Genomic DNA, 15107 nt, shown 5'->3' with positions numbered 1-15107 from the left:
CATCCCTGGGTGCAGGGGGAGGACAGGGATGGGGACGGCTGCCCCTCAGCAGAGTGGCCATGGGGCAGGTCCTGCCGAGCCTCACATTGTCCTGCTGCAGGAGAGAAACTCACAAGTTCCATCCCAGAGCAGCCCCAAGGGTCTGTGCCTGGTTGGAATTGCCTGGGCTGGGCACTGGGAGCCTGCTTTCTCCTCTTGCTGCTGCTGCATTTGCTGGAGCAGCACTGGAGGGAGGGGTCTGGGGTGATGCAGGAGGGTGAGGGAACCTGGGGGATCCGAGTGAGTGTCCCCCGATTGGGCTATGGACCCTGAGTCTGTGCTTCCCTCTAGGCTCAGCCGTGACAGCATGGGGGGGGCACAGTCGTTGGCAATGCCCCCGGGGAAGGGACCTCACCAGGTGGGCTGCACGGATGTCATGGTGGGGCACACGCAGCAGGTAGGGGACAGGGACAGGGACGGGGACGGGGACGGGGACGGGGACGGGGACGGGCACGGGCACGGGGACGGGGACGGGGACGGGGACAGGAACCGGGGCGGGGACGGGGACAGGGACAGGGACCGGGACGGGACAGAGATGGGGACACGGACAGGCTTCCAGGCACAGCAGGGAGGTTGCAGCCCGCTGGCGGTTTGCAAGAGCTGCGCTCGGTGTGGCCATGGCCACCGCCTCTCTGTGTTGTCACCGCTGTGTGCCCTCTTCCCTTCTCTCCCCCAGGGACTCTTCTTCCGCCTCTTCTACCCCTGTGTGCCGCGGGCCGGTGCCGAGCGGCCGCTCTGGATCCCGCGCCGAGAGTACTTCTCTGGGCTGGCCGATGCCACCCAGCGCAGCCGGCGCTGGTTCGCCCCCCTGGTCAGCCTGGCCCTCGGTAAGAGGGTGCTGGGCACCAAGTCCCCCGTGGGGGCATCCCCCCAGCCTGCAGGGATGGAGAGCAGCCCTGTGGAGAAGGACTTGGGGGTGCTGGGGGAGGTGCAAAGCTGGCCATGAGCTGGCACCGAGCGCTGCCAGCCCTGCCCTGGGCTGATCCCCAGCAGCATGGGCAGCAGGGACAGGGAGGGGATTCTGCCCCTCTGCTGTGCTCTGCTGAGACCCCCCCTGCAGTGCTGGGACAGCTCTGGAGCTTCTGTCTCTGCAGGCTCCTGCCGTGTGCCAGTGAGCTGGAATGGGCCCTTCAAGCCCTGCAGCAGGGCATACCCACTGATCATCTTCTCCCATGGCCTGGGAGCCTTCCGGTAGGATGAGCCCCAAACAGGGCTGGGAGTACTGAGCCCATGCTCAGGACCAGAGCTGGGATGGGGACAGAGGTGTCCTGGGTCCCCCATGGCCCCACTTGGACCTGCCTTGCCCTGGCAGCAGGGCCCTGAGTGTGCTCCTCTCCTTGTCAGGACCCTGTACTCCTCGGTCTGCTCGGAGCTGGCATCCTGGGGCTTTGTGGTGGCATCGCTGGAGCACAGGTGTGTGCCCTGCTCCCTGCAGGATTCAGCAGCCATGGTGGCTTTCTAGCAGCCATGGTGTGCCCAGCAGGACTGGCACAGGGATTGTGCCCCTTCAGTGGGCACTGGTGTGGCTGCATCTCAAATATTTGGGTCAGTTTTGAGCCACTCACTCCAAGAAGGGCACTGAGAGGATGGAGAGGGTCCAGAGAAGGGCAACAAAGCTGGGGAGGAGCAGCTGAGGGAGCTGGAAGCGTTCAGTCTGGAGGAGGCTGAGAGGAGACCTCGTGGCTCTCTGCAGCTCCCTGAGAGGAGGCTGGAACCAGGTGGGGGTTGGGCTCTTCTCCCAGGTAACAAAGGACAAGATGAGAGGAAATGTCCTCAAATTGCACCAAGGGAGGTTTAGGTTGGCCATGAGGAACAATTTCTTCCACAGAAGGGTTGTCAAGCTCTGGCCCAGGTTGCCCAGGGCAGTGGTGGAGTCCCCATCCCTGGAGGGGTTTCAGAGCTGTGGAGATGTGGTGCTGAGGTCCATGGGTTTGTGGCAGCCTGGCAGTGCTGGGTTGAGGGCTGGATTGGGTGATCTTGAAGGTCTTTGCCAACCAAAAGGATTCTGGGACTCTCTGATGGGGCTGGCAGGGTGTGGTGCCCCTGTGACACATCTCCCTGCTGCTGCAGGGACCATTCTGCCTCCACAACCTACTTCTGCAGAGCAGAGCCTGGCAGAGAGGAGTGGATCCCTTTCCAGCAGGTGCCCCAGGGGCAGAAGGAGTTCTACTTCCGAAAAAAGCAGGTACCAGGGTGAGGGTTAAGGGTGGGCAACTGGGCAGGTGTGAAACCTCTCCTGCCAAGCTGAGCTGTCCCCTTCATTCCTGGCATCTTCCTCTCCTGTCCTTCCCAAACCCATACTGCTGTGATGCTGGGGCTGAGCTCTCTCCTGGCAAGCTGAGGACAATCTGTGCAACCTGTTCCTCTCCTTTGCATGGAGGCCTTGTGTCCAGCTCCAGCTGAGCCAGGCTGGGCTTTGCCATGTCCTCAGATGCTTAATGTCATCACTACCCTGGGGAGAACCAGGCTCTCTGCCCAGCCCAGCAGGGTTCTGGACCTGCTGCTGGCTTTGTGCCCCCTCTGACTTTTGTCTCCCTGGGCTGACCCCAGACAGCTGCTTGCTGGGGAGCAGGAAGGTTTCCTGCTGAACACCCCCAGCCCCTTTCTGCCTTGTTTAAAAGGACAACAGTGAGGTGCAGGAAAGCTCTCCAGGGAATGCAGTGGTTAGAGCTGCTTTTGGCAGCCTGAAATCACCTCCCAGGCTGTGATTTTTTTGGGCGTGCTCCACCTCACAGCACACTGTACAAAGGAGGGAGACAGTTTGCCTGTAAAGAGCAGCCCAGGAGCATCAATGCTGAGGGTGAAGGAGAAATAAATTGTAAACAGAGGGAGACAGTTGCCAGGTCAGGCTCAGCTGCAGCATCTCCTGTGCTAGAGGGAGCAGGGAGGAGCAGAGAGAGGTTTTCAGCTCAGTTTTTTTGTCACTTGTCACCTCGCAGGGGAAGGTTTTTAGATGTGCACAGCCAACAGCATTTGTGTCCTTAGCAGGGCAGAGGACCTAGTCCCAGAGTGGCTCTAGGTCAGGGATTCTTCCCCTTAAAATTGGTGGTTTGGGGCTTTGAGCTGCTCCTGGGTGGAGCCCCTGAGCTGGGTTGACATCCAGGTTGGCTCCTGGCAGCTGGGGTGGGTCTGGGCTCCCTGTGGGTGTTTGCATTGATGGATGGCTTCAGCAAGGTGAGGAACCTGGGCTCTGCCTGCCCAGAGCAGAGGTCTTGTGCTCCTCTCCTGCCCTCTGAGCTGTCAGATGAGCTGAATTCAGAACAACCCAAGACAGAAACCTTCCAATAACTCCACGGCGTCCCCACCGTGCTGCAGCCTCCTTGCTCACCTGTGGGCTCTGGGCGCTGCAGTTTTGGAGGGATGAGCATGGGTGGACACCCAAGGGGAGGATCTGGCCCCAAAACTTGTGGGGTGGAGGAGGTAGATTCACCAGGGAAGGGGCAACTCTCCCCCCAGATCCACCAGCGAGCAGAGGAATGTGTGCGAGTGCTGCAGCTCCTCCGGGGCATCAGCCACGGTGAATCCGTCCCCAACGTCCTGCACCAGGACTTCGACCTCTCTGTGCTGAAGGTATCTGGGTCTGGCTGTGCTGAGGGACCAGCCACGGGTGCCAGCCACGGGCCACCAGTCTGGGTGCCCTTTGCTGGCAGGATTAGTCCTTGCTGTGTGAGACTTTTCCTCCTGGGACATGCAGGGGCTGTGCACAGCTGCAGCTTTCCACATCTGGGCTGCTCCGTGCCTCTCTTTTCCTTTGTCTTCCCCATGCATGGGAAGAAGCTGGGTCCTGTTACACCAGCAGGGGAATGGAACCCAGCTTTGCTCATCTTCTCCTCTTGGCTTTTCCTGCCTTAATGGAGGAACCTTCTGAGGTTTGGGCACAGGCTCCTCAGCCTTCTGCTGTTTGCAGGACAGCATCGATGCGACCAAGGTGGCTGCCGTAGGCCATTCCTTCGGCGGGGTGACAGCAGTGCTGGCCTTGGTGAAAGAGCCCAGCTTCAGGTGAGTACCAGCCAGGCTGAGGAGCCACGGGAGGCTCTGGGGACAGGTGGCTCCCTCCTGGTGGGAAGGGAAGCGGTGGTGTGGGTGGCAGTGCTGGGTGTCCCCCGCTGCAGGTGTGCGGTGGCTCTCGACGCCTGGATGTTCCCCCTGGAGAATGCTCTGTACCCGGAGGTGCCCAAGCCTGTGCTCTTCATCAACACTGAGACGTTCCAGACGCCAGACAGCATTGCCAGGATGAAGAGGCTGAGCTCCAGAAACAGCCAGACGAAAATTATCACCATCCTGTGAGTCAGGGGCTGGGGGAAACCACCCTGCCAGGAGCCTCCTGGGAGCACCTGCAAGCTGTGTCCCAGCAGGAGAAGCTCTCCCCAGCTCCCTTTGAAGCCCAATCCCTTCCCTGTCCCAGAGGCACTGTGCACCAGAGCCACACCGACTTCAGCTTCCTCACTGGGAAGCTCATCAGCCTCATCTTCAAAGCAAGAGGGACTCTGGACCCCTACAAGTGTCTGGACATCACCAGCCAGGCAGCTCTGGCCTTCCTGCAGAGGCATCTCGGTATGGCACGGGGTGGGGGGCAACTTGGCTGGGGGCTGAGGGGGGCACAAGAGCTTCCCTGCGAGCAGGAGGCTGCGGGGTGGCTGCTGCCTGCCTGGGCTTGGGTTTGGTGCTTCCCATCCCCATTGCACAAAGCAAAGTGGCCTGGGGGCTGCTCCTGCTTTGCTCCTGGAGCTGGGCTGACAGTCACTGTAGTAACCCTGCCACCATCTCTGCCCCATACAGACCTGGAAGAGGACTTCAGTCAGTGGGAAAAGCTCCTGGAAGGCATTGGAGACTCGCTGGTTCCAGGGGCACCTTTCACCCACTCCCACCTGTAGCCTGCTCAGATGTCACCAGTGGGAGCCAGGCTCTGGGGAAGTGGCTTCTGCCTGTCCAGACTGAGCCAGGCAGGAGGGCATGGGGAGACCCATGGGGAGGGCAAGACCTGAAGCCCATGCTCATGGGATGTGCCTGAAGGAGCCTGCCAGGAGATCCGTCCCTGCTGGAGGGAGCCTGCGGTGAGGGCTGTGGGGCTACAGAAATAAAATCCTCAGGGACAGAGACCAACTTGGCTGTCACTTGGGCCTGAGGTGCCAGCAAAGCTCTTCTCCTAGGGGAAGAAAAGGGAATGGAAAAGCAGCATCTCACTCCTCTGGTGCCCAGGTTTGTGCCACTGTGCCAGCCACATCCTCACCCTGCTGGTGGCCCCTGGCTGCTCATAGTTGAGTCCCGGGGCTGAGGATGCTGCAGGATGGCCCTGGGGGAAGGTGCAGAGCTGTGCAGCAGCAGCAGAGAGGACATCTTTCAACATCTCCTCTGCTCTCCAGTGACACAAAGAGCTGCTTGTGAAGAGGACCACAAGCCCCTGGTGCTTGTGAGGCTTCCAGATGAGTTTCGTTTGTTAACTGTTTTACACCCTGGGAGCAGGGCTGGGATGCGACCGCCGAGAGCGCCTCAGGCTCTGCTGAGATGCTGATCGAGGGTGGGGGACATTCAAGGTCGATGCCTGTGGTGAATGGTGTGGGTGAGCCAGGAGGGGGATGAGCAGAACCCATCAGGTCCCTTTTTAACAGTGAGAGACAGTGACTGGTGCAGAAATCAAATCCCATTTTCCTCCCTGAATTAGCACGGCCAGGGATCTGCGCTGGCAGCTCCAGGGGAGCAGCTCGGTGGCAGGGCACAGCTGAGGCAGGCTATAAATTCTGCAAGACTCTTATGTAAGGGCTTTCAGGAGGGGCACTCTGACAGTCATTAACCCTTCAGGTCACAGAGAGCTGCTTGTCCCCATCCCCAGTGCTCATGGGGTTGGAGAAGTAGAGGAGCTTGCAGCCCTCTGATCCCGGCTCCAGAGCCAGCCTCTGTGCCCACAATTCCCAAATGTCTTTGTTTCTCTGGAGGAAAACCCCACCAGAAGGAAGAGGAGAGTCCAAAAAAAGTCCTGGCATCCCCTGGGCAGGGCAAGAACCCTCATCCCTCTACTCCATCAGCCTCTCTCTGCTCTCTGTGGGATGTGGGGCTGCAGGAGCCCCCTCTGAGCATTTTCTTACTTCACTGCCTTGCTGCTTCTGCTTTCAAATCCAGCCTGGAGCCACCTCTTCAATCAGGCTCCTCTTGTGAGCAGCACTTTCCTCCATTACATGCTCCAGCCTCAAGGCAGCATGTGTGGAAGATGTGGCACAAATCCCTGCTGCAGCACCCAGGGAAAGTGTTTCCAGAGAGCTGCTGAGGCTGGGAGAGACCCTTGAGATCTTCAAGCCCAACCACTCACCTGGAGCTCACAATCCCACCCCTGCTGCTAAGTCACTGACATGAAACCACATTCCTCAGCACCACATCCATGCAGCTTTTAAATGCCTCCATGGATGAAGAATCCACCACCTCCCTGGGCAGCCTGGGCCAGTGCCTGAACCCTTGCTGGGAAGAAATTGTTCCTTATGTCCAACCTGAACCTCCCCTGGTGCAACCTGAGGCTGTTTCCTCTTGTCCTGGCATTAGCTGCCTGTGAGAACAGACTGACTCCCACCTGGCTGCAGCCCCCTCTCAGGGAGCTGTAAAGAGCAATGAGGTCTCCCCTCAGCCTCCTCTTCTCCAGACTGAACACCCCCAGCTCCCTCAGCTGCTCCTCAGGAGGTGTTCAAAGCCCTTCAGCAGATTTTCCCCACATCCCACTTTTCCTGGATTGCTTTGCTGGGCCTGGGAGATTGGAAAGAGAGGTTGGGGACAGCTCTGCTGGAGCCAGCGTTTCCCAGGCAGGGACAGAGACCCCTCCAGTCTTTGGGGTGCCCCAGGCTTGGATGTGCCATGCTGGAAGGTTTCCTGGCAAAAAGCAGGAGTCCAGGATTAGAGCCTTTCCTGGGAAAAGAAATGGGAGGAAGGAGAAGAGGAAGATTTGGAGCTTGCACCAGGGGAGGTTTAGGCTGGATGTGAGGAATAGTTTCTTCTCCAGAAGGGTTGGCAAGCCCTGGCCCAGGCTGCCATGGGTTAGTGGTGCCCTGGCAGTGCTGGGTTGAGGGTTGGACTGGGTGGTCTTAAAGGTCTCTTCCAACCAAACCAACTCTGTGATGCTGTGATGAGGCTGGGGGAGATCTTCCCACAGCTGCCCCCCAGCAGCAGCTCAGGGTGGCTGTGATGAGACTGGGGGGGATCTGCCCACAGCTGCCCCCCAGCAGCAGCTCAGGGTGGTTGTGATGAGGCTGAGGGGGATCTGCTCACAGCTGCTCCCCAGCACCAGCTCAGGGTGGCTGTGATGAGGCTGGGGGGATCTGCCCACAGCTGCCCCCCAGCAGCAGCTCAGGGTGGCTGTGATGAGGCTGGGGGGATCTGCTCACACCTGCTCCCCAGCACCAGCTCAGGGTGGTTGTGATGAGGCTGGGGGGGATCTGCTCACACCTGCTCCCCAGCACCAGCTCAGGGTGGTTGTGATGAGGCTGGGGGGGATCTGCTCACACCTGCTCCCCAGCACCAGCTCAGGGTGGCTGTGATGAGGCTGGGGGGGATCTGCTCACACCTGCTCCCCAGCACCAGCTCAGGGTGGCTGTGATGAGGCTGGGGGGGATCTGCCCACAGCTGCCCCCCAGCAGCAGCTCAGGGTGGCTGTGTCCTTGCAGGTGCTCAGGTTTGAACGGGACCTGAGCAGGTTTTACAGCCAGAAGCCCCCCGTGCTTTATCCATGGAAGCATTTTCCATCTCAGGGATATGGGAAGGAGACACCAACTCCATTTCATCTGGGGGGGGGGAGGCGGGGAATGGCACCCAGGAAACCCCTGTGCAGCGTGGCAGCCCAGGGGGCTGGAAAGGGATTCACTGCCAGCAGAGCATCTCGATGGGTTTGATCTTTAATATTCACCCTGGTGGTTTTAAAAACGAAGCAGCCCAACCCCACTGCCCATTGATATTCCCCTCACAGCTGTGCCTGCAGCCTGCCTGGGCTGTGAATGGTCACATTCCCCTTTCCCACAGCTTATCTCAGCTGAGCAACCTCCCCTCTCCCACCGCCTTGGGCTTCAAAGCTTTTCCACTCTGCAATGCGAGTGTCGGCACAGCCCCAGCTTGGAGCACTTCGTTCCTTCGAGCTGGGAGTCCTCTCCTCACCCTCCCCACCCCCAGCTCATGCTGCCTGTGGCTGCCTCCCTCCTGGGAAGCCCCTTCCAGCAGCAGCTCCCTCCCCATCCCCAGCCCACCGCACATGCATGCAGCAAACTGGAGTTAGCAGCTACAGCCCTTGCTGCTGCTAAGGGAAGGGAAAAAAAAAAAAAAACAAACCCCCCCAAAAAAAGAGAGAAACCAAACCCACAACCTCATTTACTTGAGTGAAGCCTCCCTGTCGATTTAATTAATGCAAACTGAGACATGTGTTAGAGCCTCCTTGTAATTACCCTGACACTGGCGTGGGCTTTGCTTTGGGTTGGGTTGGGTTTGGGGTTTTTTTTGTTGTTTCTTGTATTTTAAAGGAAAATAGTAAGGCCTGGATTCACAACAGCTCCTGAAGGTCCACAGCCCTGCAAGCTAAGCCCAGGGGTGTGCAGGGAGATCCACTCCAGCTCTGCTAGAGGAGCTCAGTGTCCAGCTGTGGGCCATCAGAGCAGCCCAGGAGAGCAGTGTGGAAGCAGGAGCAGGGCTGCCCTCGCTCCTGACCCAACCCTGGGCAGCACCCTGCTGAGCAGAGCTCCTTAGGTTCCTTTGGCTGGTGAGTAGTTGCTTGTTTTGATGTTGGTTTCTTTGTTGGCAAAATCACAGCTTTGCTCTGGGTGAAGTTCTGGGGGGAAAAAAAAAAAATTGAAATCTGAGTTTCTTAATCTCCAAAGAGAATTTGTTATCATCTCCTGTGTGGGCTGCAAGGCTGCCCTGAACTGAGCACCCTGGATGCTCACAGCCACAAAGGATTCAACTCCAGTTTCTCATCTTCCCAAGCAGCAGCTCCTCCCATGCCAAGGGACAGGGCAGGACCAGGGCTCTGCCAGGTGGGCAGAGCCTGGGGACCCAGCATGGGGCACCAGCAGGGCCAGGTAGGTGATTCTCCCCCTCTGCTCCACTCTGCTGAGACCCCACCTGGAGCACTGCATCCAGTTCTGAAGCCCCATGGCACAAGAAGGATCTGGAGGTGCTGGAAGGTGTCCAGAGAAGGACCATGAGGATGGGCAGAGGGCTGGAGCTGTTCTACTGTGAGGACAGCCTGAGAGAGTTGCTCAGTCTGGAGAGGAGAAGGGCTCCGAGGAGACCTTATTGTTAGAAGCTCCTTGGGGTTGTTTGTTTGACATCAGCCATATTCCTTTAAGAGGATTTCCATCCCTGAACTCCTCCCATTGTGACACTTCCAAGTCACATTCTCTCTGGGAAGGGTTGGGAATATTTTTAACTCTGTCACGCCAGGGAAGTATTAATAGCACAAAAGGCTCCACGAGCTGCATCGCTGCTTTGGATTCCAGGGGCTAATTAGAAACTGGGGGATAATTGATGCCATCCCCAGCTTTGCTTCCTCACCTCCCCACCCCTTTTGTATTTCAAAAAGCCTTCCCTGGAATTTTCTCTGCCTGCTGAATATTTTATGCCTTCCCAATGCCGTTCCATGTGGCTGTCAAAAATCACACTGCCTGCTTTGCTCTATCCCAGCTGAAATGGCTGCCTCTGATGCTTCTAAAATCCAATCAGGGCCTCTGCTCTTGGCTCTCACACACACAACCCCTCCCAAACCCCCCCCAAAACCTCGAGCAGAAATCCTTCTCTGGTGTCCCTCTGCCTCTCCCTGTGGCTGGGTGCTGCAGCTCTCTGCAGCGTGGTTATTTTTGAGTTGTTTCTGAGCTTCCCTGAAAATAGCAAAAGCTCTTGGTGCTCCATATGGGAAATGCAAATTTTGTGGATTCTGGTTGGGAGCAGAAAGGGGAAAAAGCAGTGAGGCTGCAGAGAAAAGGGGTCGAGGCTCCTGGCTTAGCTGGGAGCAAGAAGGTGTGGGGGGGAAGCAATGTGGGGAGATCTCTGGGCAGCTCTCCTGGGGTGGTGGTGGAGGGTGGGAGCCAGAAGCCACACACACAGGTCTGTCCTGAGGGTGGGCAGGTAGCTTCCAGAAGAGGACAACCACAGCTCAGTGTCTTGGAGGATCTGCTGGTGCCAGGAAGCAAGAGCCAGCTCTGAAATGGTGCCTGCCATAGCTCTCCCTGGTGTGAAGTCTCTGGTCTCTAATAATAGTTGAGCTTCTGCTGAAGCCTTTTCCTCGCTCCTGCTTCTCCCCAGCCATCTGTTTGCAAGAAACTTGTGGAATTCCTGTCACTGAGCCTTACGCATATGCATCAGAGAGGGGCAGGGGCTGCCTCATGGAGCTCAAAGCTGGGAGAGAAGCCTAAGCTGAGGCACAGAAGGAGTTTGGTCCTGTAAAAACTCATTTCTTAGCAAACAAAGAAACAAAACCAGGCCAGGAGATCCACCAGCAGCCTGGGAAGGGAATTCTGCTCCCTTTGCCCTGCTTGGATTGCAAGCAGAGCTCTCTGGGTAGGAGAAAGACCAAGACCTGCTTCAGTGTCCTGGCTGCAGCCAGAGTGAAGGTGCCCACATGTGGGTGCCACTCCTCGAGGCTCTGTCACCATCTCAGTGGGTTGCAGAAGGGTTTGTTTTTTGCAAGGACAGAAGAGATCTTGTGGGGATTTTGTCTTTAGCTCCTTGGAAGCTCACAGAATTGTTCTGCCCTGCCAGCCCTCAGGTTTGGCTACCAGGCAGCACAGTCCCAGGACTGCACTCGAAGAGGTGAGTGTCACCTGCCAGGTTATTGCCCCAAAGCCCAAGCAGTTGATGGATATTGTCACAGAGTGCAAGGCTGGAAGGGCCCCCAGGGATCATCTGCTCCAACCTTTCCAGGTGATGGGGGAGCTGCAGTCAGCTGCCCCAGCAGCCTCTCCAGTTCAGGGCACTCCACTGCTGCCCCTGGGAGATGATTTTCCTCTCCTCTGCTGCAAGCACCATCTGTGGAGAGAGCTTTTCCTTGTCTCATTTTCTGCAGGAATGAAGTGAGTTGGAGTGACTGCCTCAGAACCCAAACTAGCAGTGGAAGCTGGGGGGGACCTGTCTGAGCTGCAAAAAAAACCCCAAGCCTAAATCATTTCCTGCAGCACACTGCCAAGTGCAGTGGGAAGGGAACAGCTTCTTAGTGAGGGTGCTCAGCATAAATCCAGGATCAGGCTGGACACCTCCAGTAAACAAATATTGACAGAACCAGAGAATGGTAGGGGCTGGAAGGGACCTTGAAACATCATCCAGGTCAACCCTCCTGCCAGAGCAGAGTGACCCAGGGCAGGGCACACAGGGACACATCCAGGTGGGGTTGGAAAGTCTCCAGAGAAGGAGACTCCACAACCCCTATGGGCAGCCTGCTCCAAGCCTCCAGCACCCTCACACCAAATGAGTTTCTCCTCATGTTAAGGTGGAACCTCCTGAGCTCCAGCTTGTACCTCTTGTTCCTTGTCCTGTCACTGGGCACCACCCAACAGATCCTGGCACCTCCATCCTGACACCCACCCCTCAGGTATTGATAGACATTGATCAGATCCCTCTCAGCCTTCCCTTCTCCAGACTGAACAGCCGCATACCTCTCAGCCTTTCTTCACAGTAGAGATGATTCCTGCAGCATTAAACCTTTCTTGCCTGTGCAAGAGCTTTCACTGTGAGGGAGACACTCCCTGAATGCCTTCCTGATTTTCTTCTGCAATCCTCTGGGCTCCTTGGCTGCATTTGGATTCAAATCTCTTTGGCTCTGAAGAGCAGTGAGACCTTTGCAGCCCCTGGTTCTCCTGGTGAGACCTCTGGCAGGCAGCAGCAGGTCAGTGCAGCCAGTGTGGAGATGGATGAGCTGCAGTGTGGAGGGGAAAAAAAGCTGCTGGAGGTTAATGCAAGGACTGAGGAACAAAAAGGCAAAGAAATCTTGTGGCCTTCTCTCAGCCTTGAAGGAGTTTCTTTAGATTGCTTCTTCCCCTAGCAGATTCTTTATCAAATCCCTCAGCTGATTGACTCAGGTCAAGTAGCAGAGTGGATTTCTGGCCTTAAAATGAACTTTTGCTAATCACAGAATCCTTTGGGCTGGAAAAGACCTGTAAGAGTCCAACCATTCTCTACCAAGGCTGGGGCTAACCCATGGCCCTCATCACCACAGCTCTGCCTCTTTGAAGCACCTCTCGGGATGGGCATTCAGCTACCTCCCTGGGCAGCCTGGGCCAGGCTTGGAGAACCCTTTCAGGGAAGAAATTTCTTCTAATGTCCAACTTAAACCTCCCAAATTTAGAGTCAGTTCCTCTTATCCTATCACTTTAGAGCCAATTCTTCTTGCCCTATCACTTGGAGCTGGCTCTTAGGGACAGGGTTTAGCATTAACCCTTCAGTGCTGCGTCAAGGGTTGGACTGGATCAGCTTTGAGGTCTCTTCCAACCAGATGTATTCTGTGAGCCCCACCTGGCTCCAGCCTCCTTCCAGGGGGTTGTGCAGTGACTGTTGGCAAAGCCTTGCTGAGATGACTTACCCAAGGTGCTCTAAAACATCCTCTGCTGAACAAATAAGCTGTCAGGCCAGGAGTGCTTAAGGCTGGCAGTTTAATGCTCAGAAAGCAGAGGGTTTGGGTTTTTCCTTATTGGAGATTAAATATTTTTGCAAGTTAAAAGAGCTGCCGTGGGCTGAGTTGTCACCTAATTGTGTCACCCTCTTTGTGGGGTGTTTTGATAAGCACATCAGAGGAGAGGCTTTAATCTCCCTGCTAAATCTGAGCACCACATAGACACAGAGTCCTCCCCCATGGGACCTTGGCTGATCTGATTCACCAAGAGTAGAGATGCTGAACCTCAGCCATGCCTGGGCTGTGCCCAGAACAACTCCTCCCTGACCTGTTAGTGGGCAAAGATTTGGACTGGGTGCAGTTGTGATCTGGACTGGGTGCAGTTATCAGCAGCTTGGCTGCATCACAAAATCCCAGAATGCCAGGCTGGAAGGGCCCCCAAGGATCATCTCGTCCAACCTTTCCAGGTGATGGTGGAGCTGCAATGAGCTGCTCCAGCAGTCTGTCCAGCTGAGTCTTCAGGCTGCCCAAGGCAGGGCATTCCACTGCTTCCCTTAGGAGATGATTCCAATCTGGAGTCCTCAGCACAGACAGGGACCTGTTGGAGAGGCCAACAGCAATGCTGGGAGGGCTGGAAGCCCTCTGCTGTGTGGCCAGGATGGTCAGCCTGGAGAAGAGCAGCTGCAGGGAGACCTTCTGGTGGCCTTTCAGTGCTTCAAGGGCTGAGCAGACAGCTGGGGATGGACTTTTGAGCAGGGCCTGTTGGGACAGGACAAGGAGGGATGGGTTTAGACTAGAGGGAGATTCAGACTGGAGAGAAGGAAGAAATGTTTGACACTGAGGGTGGTGAGAGCCTGCCCCAGGTTGCCCAGAGGGGTGGGAGCTGCCCCATCCCTGGAACCATCCCAGGGCAGGTTGTTTGTGGCTCTGAGCAACCTGCTCTGGGTGGGGCTGTCCCTGCTGGCTGCAGAGGGGTTGGACTGGATGAGCTTTAAAGGTCCCTTCCCACCCAAACCATTCCATGATTCTACATTGCAGGGAAATTCTCCTATGGCTGCTTGTTGGGGTTTGAGATTTGGTTTTGTTTTTGGCAAACTGGAGCTCCAGCAACAGGCTCCTGGTGGTGATGAGGACTCCAGCAGACAAAACCTACCACAGCCACTCACCTGGAGGCTCCATGCAGGAGGAGTCTGCTAAGAGCCACAGCAAATGTGTCAACAAGCACAAATCAAAGGCAAACTCAATGAAAGCTTTTCAGAGATTTCCCCATTCTCCTTGAGATCAGACCCAAAAGAAATGCCTCACAAAAAAATGGGCTTCATCAAATGGTCCCCAGAAATAAAACCACACTCCCGCAGTGAGGCCAGACCCAGAGCTGGCCTCGATGCCTTCCCAGCTGCTGATAGCTGCTCTGTGTAGCACCACAAAACTCAAAGGTTTGGCTTTAAACTGGAAGCAGTCCTGGCAGGTGCTGTAAAGGGGTTGCTGAAGAGTCTCCACTGAAGTGGCACAGCGTGGAAAATGCCAGAGCTGAGGAAGGATCCCAAATCTGAGTCCCAGCTCAGTGCCTCTCGTCAAGAAATGCTTTATGAGACATCCACAGAAGGTGTTGCCTCTCCCATCGGAGAGCTCTTGCCTGAAAGAGATATTTTTAGCTTCAAAACCAACCTGCAAAGGAAGCTAAGTTGCATGCAGGTCTTTTTTTCCCCTCCCCTCTCTCTCTCTTTTTTTTTTTTTTTTTATTTTTCCCTGTGAGGAGCCCAGGAAATCAGACTGAGAGCAGCCCCTGCATGCCTCCTGGTTTTATCTCAGCCTGCAGCCCTTCTTCTAAAGCAGTCAATGATATTTCCTCTCTCAGCCTCTCTCCTGGGGTGGAGGAGATGTGGAGGGGACAGGACTGACTAAAGGCAGTCACCCAGGCAGCAAACACAAAGCCCCAATCCCAGGAAGCCTTGTTTGCTCTGGGAAATCCTGCCTGATCCCAGGATAAGCTCCTTGCTTTTCCTCCCAAGTGTTAATATCAAAGCATCCAACCCACTGTTGATTTACAGGGATGCTAATTAATAAATGACAAAGTAAAACACAGGCTGGTGGCAAGGCTCTCTTGGCTGCTTTGTCTTCCAGCAATGTTTTGATGCAGTTTCATCCAAGGACTCAAGATGGTTCCATTAAAAACCTGTTTGTTGGGGATGTGATCTCGACACAGTGTTGAGACAGGGAACCCCATCAGTGTACCAGGCACGACCCTGAAGGGCCAAGCAGCACTTTGAAGTGGAAATATTTTCAATCCCCCACAAGAAAAGGTTCTACAATGCTGCTGGAAAATGGCTCTGTCCATGCCCAGCGAGATGCTCCAGCAGAAACCTCTCCCAATTCTAGCAGCTCAGTGCCTGGATGTGGTTTCCATGGAAATAGACGTCAGATCAGCAAAAAAAAATCACAACCCAACCACCAAAAACCAGGGCAAGTGGTTAAAATAATCTCTGTTTTGAAAGCTTGATGCCTT

General features: G+C 55.9%; 1 protein-coding gene across 1 annotated transcript; it reads left to right on the top strand.

Moving 5' to 3' along the window:
• Positions 1-346: 346 nt before the first annotated feature.
• PAFAH2 (platelet activating factor acetylhydrolase 2) lies at positions 347-4913 on the top strand. The gene is made up of 10 exons (XM_054395205.1): positions 347-436; positions 716-866; positions 1134-1230; positions 1384-1452; positions 2110-2224; positions 3496-3609; positions 3947-4038; positions 4152-4322; positions 4445-4593; positions 4819-4913. Exons 1-10 carry the CDS (start codon positions 347-349, stop codon positions 4911-4913), a joined length of 1143 nt encoding a protein of 380 aa, XP_054251180.1.
• The last annotated feature ends 10194 nt before the right edge of the window (positions 4914-15107 follow it).

This window comes from Indicator indicator, chromosome 33, assembly GCF_027791375.1.
Source record: "Indicator indicator isolate 239-I01 chromosome 33, UM_Iind_1.1, whole genome shotgun sequence".
Lineage (NCBI taxonomy): Eukaryota > Metazoa > Chordata > Aves > Piciformes > Indicatoridae > Indicator > Indicator indicator.
Note: the sequence above shows the minus strand (reverse complement) of the source record. Positions and strands in the feature narration are given on the sequence as shown.